Source organism: Malania oleifera, chromosome 10 (genome assembly GCF_029873635.1).
Source record: "Malania oleifera isolate guangnan ecotype guangnan chromosome 10, ASM2987363v1, whole genome shotgun sequence".
Lineage (NCBI taxonomy): Eukaryota > Viridiplantae > Streptophyta > Magnoliopsida > Santalales > Ximeniaceae > Malania > Malania oleifera.
Window position 1 is genome coordinate 45,180,655 of NC_080426.1, and position 19,491 is coordinate 45,200,145.

The 19,491-nt window shown below is 33.2% G+C and overlaps 1 protein-coding gene across 4 annotated transcripts in view; it reads left to right on the forward strand.

The window, feature by feature from the left end:
• Positions 1-13,952: 13,952 nt before the first annotated feature.
• Positions 13,953-19,491, forward strand: part of LOC131166858 (ascorbate transporter, chloroplastic) — a 36,803-nt gene continuing 31,264 nt past the window's right edge. The window contains exon 1 of one of the 4 annotated variants that reach the window (XM_058125462.1): positions 13,953-14,389. In XM_058125462.1, the coding sequence (XP_057981445.1) occupies positions 14,335-14,389 (55 nt within the window). In that variant the 5' untranslated portion in view covers positions 13,953-14,334. Of the gene's footprint in view, positions 14,390-14,978; positions 15,024-19,491 lie in introns of those variants that run through there. The other 3 variants (XM_058125465.1, XM_058125463.1, XM_058125464.1) reach the window with 3 other exon arrangements.

Here is a 19,491-nt window from a genome sequence, read left to right on the forward strand (position 1 = left end):
TAATATATAATAAGGTAAAAAAAGAAAAGAAAAGGAAAAAGAAGCTGAGAAGCTAAATCTCTCATTCCTGTGTCTCAGCCTCTCTCACTCTCTCCTTCTCTCTCCGTCACTTCTTTGTCTCCGCTTCTCTTTCTCTCCTCAATTTCGTTGGCCTAATGAGTGCCGATTGGGAAATAGAAGGTGCCATTGGATTTCTAACTCCACCACTGACATTTTTATTGGAGCGGATTTATCGTGGGAGCGACGTAGACACTATTCCTGAGGTAAAACAACTTTTTTCTAATTTCTCAATTATTCGTTAAATTTGCTTTTAAATTGACGATTAGGCACCACCACAGGGTCTTAGTCGTGATCGTTGTCATTTTGGAGTACATAAATTTCCAATTGGAGTTTTCTAGGCCCCACTCCAAAGCGAGTGAGATTTGGGAAATTTGGCAAATTGACTATATTTGAGGGTATAACCATTTATTTAGAATTTATGACTTTAGGAAATATTAAAATAATATTTTATTTAAGGTTAATTTAATGGAACTAGAATTTTTATTTTAGGGTTCGGGTGAGCGACGCATGTATTTTTTGGGGTCCCTGTTGGCGTAGTTCAAGAAAGCAGGTAAGGGAAAAAATATATATTAAACCAGAATTTTTATGAATTTAATGAAAAATGAATTGTGTTATATATACGTGTATATGTTTCAATATGAGTTTAAAATAGCAACCATTTAAATTATGTTTTTCCGAGTTTAGGACTGTTTATTAGATACGTATATGCAAAAATGAACTGATGAAAGTGGAAAATATTTTGAGGATAGTTATGTAAGAAATGAAAGGAATTTTCAGTATATAGATGTTAAATGTTGGTTAGCTTATTTTACAGACAGTGTATGAATTTTATTACTAAATTATGTGACATAAGTAAATGTAAGTTCTGTGCAAATATATGTTAAATGTATAAAATGTAGGTTAAATAAGTAATGTATGTTAAATGTATGAAATGTAGGTTAAATAAGTAATGTATTGAGAATGAAATATGATATGAACTATGCTGCTTGTGTGTGTTAATGCAACCATATAAACAACTGAAAGATATTGGGTAAAACAGCTGAACGATGTTGGGTAAAATAATTGAAAAATGTTAGGTAAAATAGTTGAAAGATATTGGGTAAAACAGCAAAAAGATGTTGGATAAAATAGCTGAAAGATACTGGGTATGAATGAAATGAAATAAAAATGAAAATGAATGAAATGAAAATGAAGTGTGAAATGTGAAAAATGTAAAATGGGAAATAGTCACTTAAAGTGAAATGAAATGAAATGTTAACGTTATGAACATGAACGTAGGTGAGTGGTTGAATAATGACAGAAAGAATAATGTATTATGATATTAAAAGTATCTATGCTCGTAGAACATGTTACGATTGGGCGGGGCGTACTCTTCGCTTGAGAACTTGCTGATAAAGGCGAGTGCGCTAGTAACTTCAGATGTGGCAGTAGCTGCATAACGTACTAGGGCAGAGGGAACCTATTTGTATTGGCGGGTAGATTTCCCTATCCTTGGGGGCTTCGCTGGTAAATTTTTGTTTGAATTGTGTGAGTACGAGATCAATTTAATACTTGAATGCTTACTGAGTAAGGTGAGTGCCTTAGTATACTTCAATTGTGACCTTTGGGTTGCCAAATGTATCAGAACAGAGGGGTGTTACTTGTATGGGCGGGTAATCACCCATATCCTTAAGTAATCTCATGGGTTAAATCTTTTGCATGTGATTGAATAGGATTAGAAAATGATTTTAGAAATTATGTTAACGATTTTCAAATGTTAAATATTATGTTGTTATATAAACTCATGCTAGCCACACACTGTTTTAATATATTGTTTCTTCCCTTACTGAGATATGTCTCACCCGAATAGGAATTCATTTTTTTAGGATTTCCTTGAGATCGAGCTTAGAGAGCTCGAGCTTTTATAACATTTTTGAGAAATAGAAAGAGAAAAGGGTATATTTTTATGTTAATTTTGGGATATATAAAATTTATGTTTTATATTTTAAGTCTTCTGAGAAAATGGTTAGTTGTGAATACTAAATGTTTTTGGAGACATGTATATATGTGATTACAAGTGGTGAATAGTTAATTTGGATTATGGATAGGAATGGTAAACTCTGGTATTATATATGTGGAGATTATATTTATGTTTTCTGCTGTGTACATGATATTAGTATGTGGATTATCAAGTAAATGGATGGATTAGTAGCACTCCAGGCCCACGTAGGGGTCGGGGCGTTACAAAAAGAATCCTAAACTTAAAGTTGTTTTTCAAAGGGACATGTTTTCAACATCTTAGTATTTTGAACACCTTCATACTTAGTCCCATTTTTATCAAAATGAGTCTTATGTCCCAAAATTTCAAGAAGTCAAGCATATTTTCATTAAAGGACATATTGACATATAAGATATCAAGACAAGCTTTCAATTGTTTTTTATCAAACAAGATATCCTATATTTAAGGGTAAACTCACTTGGACAAGTTTTAATCTTTAATAAACTTAATATCTTTTATATCCTTTTGTCCAAGAATGTTTTAAGTTATCAAAAGGCTTTTTAGTTGGGTTTAAAATCTCAGTTATGCACTGATTAAATTTCCTGAACACCATTCAGTATTTTGGGCATAGCTTTTGCTATAAAAGTCCAAAAAGAGCTATCTTAGTGTCTATAGAAAGCTAAGAACAAATCTCACAACTTTTTTGTTGTTGACTTTTTCTGATTTGGGGTAATCGTCGACGTATGTAAGAAACCGTAGAAGGTTTTAGAGAGCCCAGAAAAATCGTCAACGGTTTAGGAAAACAGCTAGTTTTCAAAATATTTTTTTAATAAAACCACCCAATAGCCATAAAACGGCTAGTAGCCCATTTTTGCCTATAAATACAAGTTCTTAAACTTGTTTAGCAATGGTTTTGATTATTATTACAAACATTTAGTGAAAAACATCTTTGAATCCAAAACCTAGCACTTTGCATTTAGTTCATATTCACAAGTATTCATCTCTCTTGCTCACTTATCTTGTATGATTCATTCCTTGAGAGATTAAGTGTGAGGTTTGCTTTGTATTTGATATTTACTCAATCAAGGAGCATTTTCATTGTAATCATCTTCTTCTTGTAAGGTTCTTTGTGAACCATTGTGAGGGTTCTTGCTTTGTATTTCTAGTTTAGCATTTAAGAACATTCCAAAGTATAATCAGAAAAAGAAACCATATGTATATGAAAGATAGACACTTCAAATATAGGATCATATGGCAAAAATTAACAACATTGTGTTAAGCAAAATATTTCCATTCAAGATTTACAAGAAAATCAACCCATTTAAGCACATGCCACAATAAATTCAAAGCAGATCTAAGCTAAAAATGTGGGTCAGCACACAAGATAGAAATGTAATTTCAAAAGCTCCCCCTATGAATTTTAATATGAGCTTAGATGCTATGAGTTAAATATTTACTATGGGTAAAAAGAAATTCATTTTTCTAAGCATACGAGCCACGGTACTTTTTGACTTAAGCCTAGAGTAGGGAGAACATAAGTAATATAATTTTACAAAATCTCCCCTTTTGAATCTATAAGCTAGTTTAGATAAAATTAATCACTTAAACTTATATCAATTGTGAAAATTCATTAAAATAGTATAAGCAACAATTTTAAATCATTTAAGCAATTATACTGGATAATAATGAAGCAATTTCCAACAAGCAACCAATATAATCAATCCTATGGGATACACATGCACCAGAAATTGCAAACATTAAGTCATGTGTCGTGTTCACATATCCAAGAACAATCCATATCAAAATATAATTCTATGAACATAGGATATGATATTCATGGTAAAACAATTTCGGACTCAAAAATAAAAACAATGAAAAATGTGAGTCCATGGAGCAGGTGAATTTTAATCCTTTTTTTTTTTTTTTTTTTTTAAGAATGGGGCTTAAGCTCCCTTGTATATTTGCATGCACACATACTTGCATTTAGCTCAAGGATGATATTCATTTAAGAGTGTTCACCATATATTCATCCTTTCAAAGGATTTCAGCATGCAGTAAATATAGACATTTAGCACACAAGCATGACATATTGCATTTCAATTTAAAACATGATAGCCAGTCAAGGCTATATTCAAGATTATGCAATATCTGTGCAGATGGGGTTTAAGAGATGATAACACCACTCAAAGAGTGTGTATGAAATGGAAACTACCCATATGTCATGCATTTTGCCAAGTTACATGGACTTGAATTTTATAACATGATTATTGACCATTTGGGTCCTACATGAAGTTCATAACCCGAGGATTAGGGTCAAATGGTGGCCATGAACTAGATTTTCCTAGATTTAGAGAATGTGCATAATTTAGAGCATTCTAGGAAAATTCAAGGAATTTGAAAAATATACATGTTTCTCAATTTAGCCCAAAGCATATAGGATTCAACATGTACTAATCTGTTAAGTTATTTTGCACGCATTTTCTATAAAGATAATCCTAAAGATCAACCAGCATGCAATATTCTTTCAAAACATTTATCATTTAGCGTGCGACGATTATGAGGTAACATAAACTATACAACATGCAAATGATTCTTTTAGCATGCATTAGCAATCAAGGATGATGAATAGATATCCATTTATTATACAATCATCCTTTTTTAAAAACAAAGTTCAACATACCACATATGTTAATCGTTTGGCACATGGTTTATTGACTTTGATTATTTTGGGAAAAATCTATCAAAAATTTGGTAGCATGCCGTTTGTAAATAAAGCATTTCTTAAAATTTCATGCATCTAAAATCTGATTTTTTTTTTTTTCAGAAAATAATTCATTTTAAGCATGCAACAACCTAGATCCACTATTAGCATGCAATTTACAAAGTTTTGCAACAGTCTTGCAGATGGCGTTCCATACAAATAGAATGTGCACTCCTAAAATCAACTACCAGCATGCAATTCACATCACTGCATTAGCCATGCAGGTGGTATTTAGTTCAAGCGTGCAATCCAGTAGTTTAGACAACAATTCATAAAAACCATCCATCAAGATAATATGAACGATAAACAATAGTGGATAGTTACGAGTTGAGTGCAATATTGTTCTTCATAAAGGCATATGGACATAAGTATAGTATGATCTTGAGAGCATTTAATTTATATAGCTATGAAAGAAAAATGCTCCCCTTGAGTTATACACTTTATTTATCATTATCTTATGCCTTTTTTTCATCTTTTTATTCTTTAAAAATTCAGCCAAGATTACTTAATTTTCAATGACATGACTTTGGCTTTTTATGCCGAGTTTAGGAAAATATAATATATAGTATGAATTTAATTTCCTAAAACTCAATTCAACATGATGGACAAAACAATATGCTATACTTAATCTATTTATACTACAACATATATGTATAACATTGAGAATTATTTAACAATTAAAAATATTTTTGTCCATATGAAGGGGATTCACTAAATCTTATTAAAGCTAATATTTTCAAACTTTAACCAATCAAAATGATATACATATAAGCGAATAGATTGGATATTATCAATTAAGATTTTAATATTGGCTTGCTTTTCTAATAATCTTAGTATAATAATAGTGTATACTAAAATTTTAAAAATTAAGTACAAAACACTATTCAAGCATTTAAAGCATTATAATCCCTTATATATTTTATCCTAAAATCTTATAAGTATATAAAAATTTCTTTGAAATGAACCTCATAAGATGTCATGCAATGCATCAATAAATTCAACACATGATTCAATAAGAGTTTTAACACAAAATATAACACAAGAATCATGACATGAATTATCTAATAAAGTAGAAGGAGAAAAGATATACCTTTTCACTTTACTCCTTAATCATTTAAGTTCGGAGTGACGTTCTCCTCTCTCTCGGTTTCTATATTCCTCTTATGGTTCCCAAAATCCTTAGCACTTAAAAATGATAAACTTTGTAAAATCATTAGGGACTAAGCCATAAAATAGAATATGCATGGTACTCAAATGATATGCATTAAGAAATCTGTCATGCTTATTCAAAACATTTTCAGGTTTGGGAAACTTTGCATTTCAAAATCATTTTCAAAGGGATATGGTTTCCTTTAGAAAACACTTTCCAAATCCTCCAAACAATTTGATTTTACAAACACATTTTCAATTTTCAAATAGTAAAATCTACATAATAAAAACAAAGGAGGATTTATAAAGGTTTGACCCTCAAAATAGGGAAACACCGAAAAGGAGTCGTTGCAATCTTTATGCAAATGCGGTTAAACTTATTGCAATCGAACTCTAATACCAATTGAGAGTTATGGTGTGATCCCAATAGGAGGGTTGAATTGGGTTTTAAAAACATTTTGCTAATTTAAACATTTGCTGATTCACCATAGATCATATCCCATTTATAATATAAGTGCGTATGTAAAATGAATAAGCAATGAATGCGAACATACACGTGTGCAGCATATATCATTTAAATTAAATATGTGTTTGCAAATAATTATAACAATAAATAAACAAGCATACACATATGGAAATTAAAGTGCAGAAAATAAATGAGAGAGAGAGAGAGAGAGACACACACACACAATTTTTTATCGAGCTTCAATAAAACCAGCCTACATTCTCGCCTTGGGCAAACCCCGGAAGGATTTCACTAACCCTACTCACTTAATGGGTGGAGCAGGAACCGTTTACACTTCTCCTTACGGGGCGAAGACTCTCTAACTCAATTATAGGGCTGAGCCACAACCAGTTCTCCTTACGAGGCAGAGTCACCTTAGCTCAATTACTAGGTTGAGCCAAATTGGATCCTCCTTATGGGGCAGAGTCTCCCCAGATCAATTACAGGGCTGAACCACAACCAGTTCATGCAAAGAAATTGCTTCTAAAAAAGAAGCAGAGATGTACACGATGAAGTACTAAATGCACTCTCATATGATATGAAGTATGCTCAGTAGAGTAAGGATATTTTCCTCAAAAATAATATTTGCAATCATTAAAAAAATGATGTAAATGATAAAATGTTTCAAAGATTTAAACCCAAATATATTATTCTCCAAAAAAATATTTTTCAATAAAAAATAGGAGAACCTAGGGTTTTTCTTTTAAGGCCTTTTTGCAAACAATGACAATGATAATCTTTGGATAAAAAATATATGAATAAGTGCTCAAAGATTTAGATAAAATAAATGATTTCTCCCACAAATATTTTAGAAATAAATGATGTAAGGAGAAATTTTATATTTTTGCTCACAAGAATGTTTGCAACATGAAGAGCTTTTGAATCTTGCAATGGAGGTGCTCAAAGATTCAAAAGCCACAAGAGGTTTCTCTAAAAATATTTATCAAGAAAAATAAGTGGAGAAACCATTTACTCTCTAAAAAATGATTTTTCAAAATAAAGATTTGAGTGAGAGTAAAAACTATGAATGATAAAAATAAAGGCTTAAAAAATAAATGCTCTCTTCCAAAAAGATTTTTCAAATGAATAAAAGGAAAGAGAGTAGGAGAGAGTAAAAAAAAAATTGCCCTAACAAAAGATTTTTGCAATAAAATGAGTTTGGGGGAACTTTGATTAAAATAATTGCCCAAAATATTTGAAAGGAATTTTTGGCTAATCAAAGTTGCTAATCAAGCTTATGAGAGGGGTATTTATAGATTTTCTAAAAAAAATGACCATTGGGGACACAGTTGGTATTTTAAATTTTTTTAATTAAAAATTAAATGTATTTAAGCGCTGAAAATTTAACTTTCTCGAGAGGTTTGATCGACTGACGACTTCGCTGGTCGGCTGTCCTTACTTAAGAATTTGAAATTTTCAAAGGGCTCGATTGACCCATGAAAGCGTCGGTTAGCTAGCTGAAGGCGATTCCAAACCTTCGTAGGTTCGGTCGATCGAGGCTCAAGACCAGTCTACTATGTGAACAGTGTTGGTTGGCTGAGCCTTCTTTGAACTAGTTGGCCGGTCGATTGAGCCTTTGACTTTGGTTAATTTTCTTAGGTTGGTCGGTTGGGGCTTCCCTATTTAAAAGATGGTCGGTCGGCTAGTGGTCGGTTGACTAAGGCATTTTAAACCTGAGAAGGCCGGTCGATCGAGGTTTTTATAAAACCTAAGTTTGACCCTGTTTTTGACCATAAATGATTAAAACCTTTTTGTACGATTTTAACATTTTTTGAAAGAGGTTTTTCTTGAAAGGTTAGGTCCCTTAAGGTCAGTCTACGGTCATTTGAGCTTATGCATCATATCATGCAGATCATGCATTATTACAAGCCAAATATAAAAACTAAATGCAATTACAATTAAAAATATATGTCTTCTTTTTCTTCTTTACTCTTCAATCTTCCATGGAGTACTCTGAACAATATTGGTATTTAAGTCCTTCAGGCTTCCATTTCTCCTGCACCTTATGTGTGTGATGAATCGTAAACCTGTTCACCTACTAAATGCACACATAAGATACTGGTACTTTGTCAGCATCAAAACAGAAGTCAGACTCAAAAATTTAACATGTATTTGATATTTTCTCAATCAAGGAGCATTTTAATTGTAATCATCTTCTTCTTGTAAGGTTCTTTGTGATCCATTGTGAAAGTTCTTGGTGAATCGCTTAGTGAAGGCTCCTGGTGAGCATGGTAGAGATTTGTTCCCGAGTTATAAGTCTTGCTCTGCTGGTGAAGGAGTATTTTAGTGGATTGTGGAATCTTTAGCTTGGTGCTAAGGTGTGGACATAGGCTTGGTGCCGAATCATGTAAAAATACCGGTGTTGATTTTCTCTCCCTATACTCTTTATTATTCATGATTTAAATTTCATATATTGTGATATATATAATTGCTTGCATCTTGTCAAGACTTTTGTTTTGTAGAGAAAATCGTTTATACTCGAAAAGAGCTCATTCACCCCCCCTCTGACTCTATATACTCTCGGGCTAGGACGTTTAACAGTGACAATTTCAAAACGTCACTAATACCTCAAAAACATCGCTAATATTTTTTCAGGATAGTTTGAGTGGGAAAACTGGTTTTTAGTGACGAAAATATTAGTGACGATTTGAATTTCATTACTAAAAGTGTCGTATTAGTCACTGTTGTCAAAACCGTCACTAATAATTATACTATTAATGATGGTTTGTACAAACCGTCACAAATACAACACTTTTAGTAATGAAACTCAAACCATCACTAAACATTCGTCACTAAAAACTAGTTTTTTTTTTGTAATGATCACGTGACAAAATATTCCAATTGGCATTGCAAAAACCTTCAAGTGTTACTAGATACTCAAGAACATTCCAATGTTCTCTACTTGGCTTACTAGAAAGTCTACCTAGTAATCCCGCTACATAGGTAATGTCAGGTCTAGTTAAATTAATTAGTTGCATATTTAAGGCTACCAATAATAATGCTATTATATTCCTTTTGATTAATCACTTCATTTTCATTCTCAATTCTAAATAAGTGATTACTTGAATCAAAAGGAGTATAAACAAGCTTACATTTATCATAGCCAAAATTATTCAAATTTTTCTCAATGTAATGTGACTGATCAAGAAATATACCATCACATAATCTTGTGATTTCATGTCTAAAATAACATTAGCTTCACTTAAATATTTCATTTCAAAAGGTTTTTTAAACATTTTTTTTGTTTTATTTATGACATGCAAATTTGAACAAAAAATTAGCAAGTCATCCACATAAAGACTAATGATATCATGTAAGTCTTCCCAAGATATATAATAGATACATTTGTTAGACTCATTTGTTTTATATTCATTCTTAATTATATAGGGATCAAACTTTTCATACCACTGTTTTGGAGTTTGTTTTAAGTTATAAAGTGACTTATTTAACTTTTACACTTTATTTACTTAGCCAAATTCTATAAAGCCTTCGGGTTAGTCCATATAAATTTCTTCATTTAGGTCACCATATAAAAAAGCAGATTTTACATCCATATAAATTATTTCATCTAGTTCACATGTAAAAAAATAGTTTTTACATCCATTTGATGAATTTGTAGAATATAAATTGCAACAATCGCAATTAGTAGTCTAATGGATGTACTCCTAGATATCAGAGAAATGTATCAAAGACATCAAGGTCTTCTTTTTATTTAAAGCCTTTGGCCACAAGACATGCTTTATACTTGTCTATTGACCCATCTGATTTGAGTTTCCTTTTAAGGACCCATTTGTACCCTATGATTTTACAACTCGATGATAAATCAACCAATTTCCATATTTTATTGGAAACCAGAGATTTCATCTCATCATCCATAGTCTTTTTTTTCGAAAAATTGCATTAGGTGATATTAATGCATGTTATAAGGTAATATGACTTTCCTTTAAAACATAAACAAAATAGTTAGGATCAAAATATTTTTCAACTCTAATCCTTTTGCTCCTTCTAGATTTGATTTCAAAATCTCTTTTATTTTTTAAATCAGAAGTAGATGAGTTAGGTTCTAAAGCAACATTATCACTAATGTTTTGACCCCTACAATTTTTTAATTTTAGAAGGAAATTTCTCTTCATGAAAATTGCATAAAAAATAATATTATTTTCAATATCCAAAAATTTATAGGATGAACTATTAATAGCATATTCAAGAAAAACACGAGTAGACCCTCAACACCTAATTTAGGTATTTTAGGGTCTATAAGCCTTACAAAGGCAAAACGACCCCAAAATCTAAGATAACTTAAATTAGACTTATGCCCTCTCCAAAGTTCAAAAGGTGTAACTTTGTTTGTTTGTTTGTTTTTTTTTTTTAAATTGTGTGACACTCTATTTAAAACATGACAGGCAATTAAAATAACTTTCCCTCAAAGATTAGGAGGTGCACCTGATTTTATAAGCATAACATTAGTCAAATTTATCAAAGTTCGATTCTTCCTTTCATTTATATCATTAGAAGCAGGAGAAGAAGGTGAAAGTAACTCCATGGATTATTCCCAAAGATTGTGTAAAAGATCTAATTCTAAAGATTCATACTCACTAGCTCTATCACTTCTAAATCTCTTATATTTTTTTACCAAATTGATTTTCAACTTCGAGGAAAATTTTAAACTTTTCAAAAGCATTACTTTTATTTTTCAATAAATAAACATGCATATATTTTGAAAAATCATCAATAGAAGTGATAAAATATCTATTTTCTCCACTATTTAAAATTCCTTCAAATTCACACAAATTTATATAAATTAAATCTAACAATTCAATATTTCTCTCAGCACTTTTTGTGAAGCCTTTTTATTATTTCATCTTTACTGCATAACTCACATTTTTCAAAATCCTTTTCAACATTTGAGATTAAGCTCAAATGACTCATGATTCCTACATATCTACCATTAACATGACATAAATGAATCTGCTAAAAATTTAAAGCAGAAAGCAAGTAAACATAACTTGAGAATGCTTTCTGTCATTTTCAATACTTAATTTAAACATCTCATCACAAACATAGCCTTTGTTTACATATATCCTATTTTTAGTAATTATATATTGGTCAGATTCTATGATTTGTTTAAACGTAATCTTATTAAGAAGAAAATCCGACACCAAATTTTTTCTGGTTAAAGGAGCACTATAATACACATCTTTTAATACTAATACCCTTTAAGATGTAAAATTTAATTCAAACTCATCACTACGAAGCACTTGGGTGGTATGAGAATCACCAAACGTAATGGTTTTAGGTTCCTCAAAAAGAGTGTACACCTTGAACCAAATTTTATTATAGTAAAATGTCTATTAGCACCTGAGTCTGTCAACCACCCTTCAATGCTATAGACCATAGTTTTTTCTGTAATCATTGCTACAAACAGTTCTTCAACTATATTGGCTTGAGGATCATGTCCACGTTTTCAAAATTTACAAATTTGAGCAATATGTCACTTTTGCCACAAACGAAACAAACATTATTGGTTGCCTATTTTAATTACAAAAAGGGGGGGGGGGGTGTCCTTGGTTCTGATTCTTTTGATTAAGGTTGCGCCTATTAATTTTGTGAGATCTACCATTATTTTTCATATTTTTCTTCTTAGGCTTTAATGGCAGGTTTTTAGGAAAGTGACCATTAGGCAAAGTAGTATGTACGGTAACAATTAAATTGACCTTTGTAGCATTATCATTATTAATATTACTATTGCTTTCCTGCATAAGCACATCTTGCCCTTTTGCCTCCTCCTTTACACGAATTCGAGTTATCAAAGTCTCAAAAAACATATCCTTCTATTTGTGGTGCATACTCTTTTGGAATTCTCTCCAAGATGGGAATAATTTGTCATTGATTCTAACTACAATAAGATTGTCTCCAATCTTGATGCCTTCGGATCAATGTAAATTCTGCCACTATCATCTAGAAATCTTGTACTTGCTTTACAACTGATTTTCCATCCACCATTTGATAACGAATTAGCCAGCTATATATTTTTTTGCCCCTACCTCCTCGATATCATACTCATTTTGTAAAGCCTTTCATATTTTCTTTACAGAGGAATAAGCAATATCATAATAATTATAAAAATGATTAGCACTTCAGACAATTTAAAATATAAAATTGAAATTTATAGTTACCTTTTCGTATTGTTCCATAACTTTTCATGGTAGTCGACTAACTCATGTTCATTCATGTTATCGGTATTGACTTTGTTAGGACGCTTCTCAGTAAGAACATAGGCAACCTTAAGGAGATTGAGGTAGAAGAGCACCTTACCTTTCCATATCTTGAAGTGAACCCCTTTAAATTGAAAGAGCTCGTTGCGATCACCAACATTTTCATTGAGTTTTTCAACTATAGGTTCCATATTTTTGAATCTCCTTAAAATTGTTACGAATATAATACAAATATAATTAAAAAAACTTAAATAAAAATCAAATACAAACATTATTCACAATCAGACTAAGACATAAATGTTTCACTTTCTTTAAGGAGATTCAAGTCCTTTGTGACTTTTTCGGTTTAGCCCACAAGCTAGTACAGTAGAGTTACACTTTGACTTGTCTCCCTCAAGATACAACACTCCAAATTGACTCGTATGAATTTCTCCAATTTTGCACAAATGTAAGAAATCAAAGTTCCACGCAGATTATATTTCTTAAGTTGTCAAACTCTATATACTTTGATGATAGAATAATATGAGTGACATGACGAGAATTGTGTGCAGAGACTATATTTTAGAGCTAATGCTTTACGATATTTATAGGCACAGAAGACCTAAAACTAGGTACACTTAATATATTGAATTTAAGAAATATAAAAAATCAAAACCTCAATAAATAGATATCTAACTCTAATATATATGTTCTTTTCAAAAACTCAATTAAATAAAATTCTAACCTCAAGGTACATAACCTTTCTAAAGTTCAAATAAACAAAAATCTAATGTCGAGATACATGCCCTTTCCCAGATTCAGATAAATAAAAATTTAACTCCAAGATACACGCTCTTTCTAAGATGATTAATCAACTTGATAATATAATATTGAAAGAAAATAACACTTATATTTAATGAAAGAAAATTTCAAGTATATATCTGCTATTATAAATTACAGAAATTGTACAATTACTTTTTAAATATCACACTTTTATTTATTCATTACTTTGTGAGCATCGTGTATTATTTAAGTAGAAGAATAAGAAAAAATATAATATTAACACTACTATATAAATTATAATTTTATTATAATTTGTGTTTAGATTAACACTGTTCAGTAGATCCCGTGCAACGTGTCGCAACAAGAATGTTCCACGCACTACCTTAAACCAACGGTATTATACTTTCCACGCACTACCGTAACCAACGGTCGTAAGCAAATATAAAAAAAATAATAATAAATTGGAAGAAACCAAAATTAGGGAAAAAATATATTATCCCTTTTCCGGTGACCGCTGAATGCAACTCGTGCGATGGAGAGAGCGCCTGTACACAGGTCCGCACTCTATTCCCGATTTGCCCATACTCCTCCGCTCTATCTACGTATTAATCCCACTCAGTATCCCGTAATTTCGACCCTTGTGCAAGGGCAATTCTCAGTCCTTGTCGTTTTCCTGGGGCGAGCTGGGATGAAGTTTCACGTGTCGCCCTTTCATCCGTCCTCCGCTCTCTGTAGGAACTCCAAAATTAAACAAAATTGTTAGTAGAAATTCGTATGAAGAAAGAAGCAGGTCCAGTAGAACTAGAGAGAGAGAGAGAGAGAGAGAGAGAGAGAGAGAGATGAGGTGGTCTCACTGCTCTGAAATGTCGTGAGAGCTTTGAGCTCTATCAGTTCTCCCAGAGCAATGGCAATTGGAGGTGTAATTTCGAATCGAAATTTTGGTTCTTTTATCGGTTCAGGTACACTCCCGTAAGTTTATCCGCAAGTTTTACTAATTACTAAGCTTAAAATCGCTGTTTTGATGGTGCATTTTTTGCATTTCTTGATTCATCCGTTGATTCACTGTGTGCTTGTTTGTATTGCGAGTCGTCCCTGCGGCTAGTTGGTGTTTGTAGTTGAAATTTTGATTTTACTGGTTTATGTTTTTGTTCTTTTCTTAATTTTTGAATTGTTTTTTTTTTGTTTTTTAGTGATTGCAATTTGCTTTGTAGCGGAAGTGGTGTGAATTGTCTGCTGTGCTGTTTCCGAGCTCTAAAATTTAGTTGCATCATGCATGCAATTTTTATGTTGGTTCTTTTTGCGGAATTTTCTACAAAGAAAAGGGGGTCAGTGCTGAATTTATGAGAGGGAATTTGATTTATTGAAGCTCATATGAGGTTTAGGGTAAGGCTTCATACGCTTTTTCTATTATGATTGCCGTCTGGTGGCTCTGTTCTACCAGAATCGGTCAACCAATTTATTTGAATAGGCTGACTGATCCTACCGAATTATTTTCCATGTTTGTTTAGGTCGACACATGGCTTAGAAGCAGTCGATGGATCCTTGGGAAAAACTACTCTGAACTTCCTATTCTAATTTTATCACATACAATTTGTAAGGGAATTTCTCAGGGAAATTACGAAACTTCTTTCTGAAATTTAGGATTGTTTTTGGTTGTGACAAAACCTTTTGCTGAGTTCCTTTTATGAATTACGGGTGTAATTGGGACAACTGGACCAAAGAGTGTTTTGTAATTTGATCTCCTTTATACTCCCCATTCGTAGTGGATTGTTACATGGTGTGCCACTTGTGGCTGTAGGCTCTATAGCTGAGCCATGAAAATTTTTGTGCTCTCTCTCCCTTACTTTTCTTATTTCTCTACTTCGTTATATTCTTATTTTAACTAGTTAGTTTGTGTCAATTCTTCTGTATCAGAGAACTGGTAATGCAAAACATTTTTTTTTAATCTCTATTGAGTGTAAAAGTGCTCAGAACATTCGCAAATGGAGAAGTTTTATCATCCCATAATTTTCAGTTTATTGCAAGTCAAGACGAAATAACTCTTGCCTGAGCAAGACTTGGTGAAAGATTTGGTTGGAAAGGAGAAACATTACTCAAGATGAAAATGACGAATTAGATAAAGTAGTTCTCACTTCAATTCAGTTGTGTTAGTCAAAAGAAGTCCTATGAGGGATGATGATTCATGAAGATTTGATTGTTAGTTTGTTATAATTGCAGTCTCTCTGATGAGCAAACTCCAGTTCAAGTGGTATTTGTTCATGCTAAGCATTGCTGAAGGCACTCCCATTAAGTCCCTTGATGAATTTAATTCAATAGTTTTGGTTGGAGAAATTGAAATTAAAATAGGAGATGAAGATCAGGCCCTTCTATTGTTAGGTTCATTATCACCATCTTATAAGATTTTTCATGACACTCGTGTATGGGGAGATTCTATTCACATGGAGATTCTTAAATCATCTTTATTTTCGAAGTACTTAATACATAGGGATTGGACAAGGAGGACATCCAACATTCCAACAACAGTCAAGCTGAACAGTTAGCAGCTAGAGTTAGGATAATGGGGAGTCTTTCAAGTCTGTGCAAGAGCAAATCAAAATCTAAATCAATATCTAGAGAAAGGAACTTAATCTACATCAAGTCCAGAGAAAGGAAATAGGCTTGTAATTATTGCAGGAAGATACAGTGCATTAAAACAGAATGCTATAAGCTGAAGAGCAAGCAGAAAGGTGATGAATTAAGAATAAATAACCTGCAGAGACTAGTGCAGCGGAAGGAAATTCTTTAGGAAACAATGCCCTCATAGTCATTCATTGTGGTAGATTGAAGGGTGAATGGATACTTGATTCAGCTTGTTCCTACCATGTGTCCCAATGAGGACTACTACTCCACTTATGAGTCAATTCAAGGTGGAGCTTTGTTGATAGGCAGTATTGCTTCATGCAGCACCACTGGAAAAAAGGAACTGTTTGAATTCAGAAGCATGATGATATGGGAAAGACTGAAAAATGCTAAGACTGGTTCAAGATTTAAAGAAGAATCTTTCTCTTGAGGCACTCTTGGTCCAATAGGACGCAAGTATACACCTCAAGCTGGGTGTTCTTGGAGTGATAAAGGCTAACAGGCACGGAACCTTTAGGTTTTTTAAGGTTCTGTAGTTAGATGTGCTGCAGTTTCTACATTGTTTATTTTTTTTATTTGTACATCACCAAATTTTGGCACGTGGTTGGGACACTTAAGAGTGTTTAGTAAACCGAAAAGACTAATCTCAGCAATAGGTCCCCCTCTCTATTTATAATCTGTCATGTACATCACAATAACCATCATACCCTTGCTAACTCATGCACACTAACTAATAACAGTAGTACTAAATAACTGACACTAAATTAGCAGTAATGGTAACACTCTCCCAGAGCTTGAGCATAAATATCATGTGCTCCTGCTCGTTATAAATGAAATTAAGTTAAGCACCCTCTAAAGATTTAGTGAACAAATCTGAAAGTTGGTATTTGGACTTCACAAGAGTGGTTGAAATGAGCTTCTGCACAACCTTCTCTTGAACAAAATAACAATCAACTTCAAAATGTTTCGTCTACTCATGGAAGATTGGATTGGAGGGAATAAGAACAGTTACTTGATTATGACAAATAAACTCCATAGGCTGAGAATGTGGAAAACAAAGTTCTTCCAACTTGTTTTTGAGCCAAACCAGTTCACATTTAGCATGGTGTTGGGCCACACATATGGTTGCAATGAATGAGAAGATTGTATCTTCCAAGTAAATGCTACACATGCTCAATGAATGAGAAGATTGTATTTTCCAAGTAAATGCTATGCATGCTCAATGAATGAGAAGATTGTATCTTTTAAGTAAATGCTACACATGTTCAATGAATGAGAAGATTGTATCTTCCAAGTGAATGCTACGCATGCTCAATGAATGAGAAGATAGTATCGTCCAAGTAAATGCTACACATGCTCTTGGCTCAAGTAAATGCTACGCATGTTACGCTATCTCCATGGCTCCTCTGCCCCCCCTATAAAATAGGTTGTGTATTGTAGAGAAAGATGTACAAGTGTAATCAGTGGTGTAAACAAGTGAGATGTGCGTTGTAAACTGTGATTGAGAGGCAGAGAGGTTGAGCTGAGAGTTGAGTTTGAGTGTGTTACTCATCCTCCACTGTATTTCCTATTGAGATAGTGCAACTCCCTCTCTCCCGTGGAAGTAGGCCGGGTTTGGATGAACCATGTAACTCCGGTGTTCCTTGTGATTGCTTATCAAATGAAGTTAAATATTTTGTGTTAGATGAATCATCACCTGTTGAGCTATGGAAGAAACTAGAACAAAGTGAATAAAGATACATGTAAAAATCATTGACAAACAAGCTATTTCTGAAGAAAAAACTCTATCAACTAAGAATGGGGGAAGGGGTCAATATTTTTTATCACATAAATAACTTCAACAAGATCTTGACCCAGTTAATGAGTCTTGGTGTAAAAGTTGAAGAAGAAGATAAAGCGCTTCTTCTCCTAGCATCTCTACCACCTTCTTATGATAGTCTTGTCACGGCGTTGCTTGTTGGGAAGGAAATCTTGAAATTAGAAGAAATGATGACTTCACTACAAGATACTAACACCCTGGGAAAGCCAATCATTAACTCCTAAGGGTGCGCCTTGGTCACACAAGGTGAGAAACTGACTAGGGGTAGAAATTAGAAATTTTCTTCACAACCGTGGAAGATCGAGAAGCAGACGGTCCAAATCAAGAGCTCTAGGAAATTACAACAACTCTCAGAGCAAAAGGCAAATTGAGTGTTGGAATTGTGGCAAGATTGGACACTACAAAAATCAATGCCGATCCCAGAAGAAGGAGCTTGAAAATAAGACTAAAGCAAATGTTGCCTCTTTTTTAGGAGAAAAAAATGTATTGCTATGCTCTTTGGAAAGGAAGGGAGAGTCTTGGACTGATGTCAGATATATCCTAGATCTCAAGAAAAATTTAATCTCTATTGGACAACTTGCAAGTGAAGGTTACACTACAACCTTTTGTGGTGACAGTTGGAAAATTTCCAAAGGCGCAATGACATACTTGCGCGGTAAGAAAACAGTTACTCTTTATATGACCACAGATGCTTGTATGTCAATTCCAATTACGGCAGGGAAAGAAGTTTCAAACCTATGGCACCAGAGACTCGGTCACATGAGTGAAAAAGGCTTGAAAATCATGAACTCAAAGGGAAAGATATCAGGTCTCTCGTCAGTTAACACCGATCAATGCAAGAACTGCATCCTCGGCAAACCTAAAAGAGTCAGCTTTTAGATGAGCAGCAGAACCCCAAAGAAAGAAAAATTGGAGTTGGTGCACACCAACGTTTGGGGACCGAGCCCAATCTCATCCATTGGTGGGAAATCCTATTTTTTCACCTTCATTGATGACCATTCCAGGAACGTATAAGTTTATTTCGTGAGACATAAATCTGAAGTGTATGGTATTTTCAAGAAAAGGAAGGCCATGGTGGAAAATGAAACAGGCTTTGAAAATCAAAAAGTTGAGATCAGACAATGGTGGTGAATATGAAGACAAAGAATTCAAGAAGTTTTGCTACGAGCATGGGATCGGACTTGAAAGAACCGTGCCAGGTACACCCCACCACAATGGCATAGCAGAACGAATGAACAGAACTTTGATTGAGAGAGCTAGAAACATGCGATTACAAGCAGGTTTACCAAAGTAGTTTTGGGCAAAAGCGGTCAGCACAGTTGCTTATCTAATTAACTGAACTCCGTCAGTACCATTGCAATTCCAGTTACCAAAGGAGGTAAGGGGCGAAAAAGAGGTAAAACTTCTACATTTAAATGTTTTCGATTGTGTTGCTTATGTGCATATTAGTGATCAGGCTAGGGGCAAGCTTGATCCAATATTTCAAAAATGCACACGCATTGGATATGGTGAAGATGAGTTTGGTTACCGCATTTGGGATGACCAAAACAAGAAAATAATTGGAAGTCGAGATGTTGTATTCAATGAAAAGGTTATGTACAAAGATGCAACATCATCAAGTAT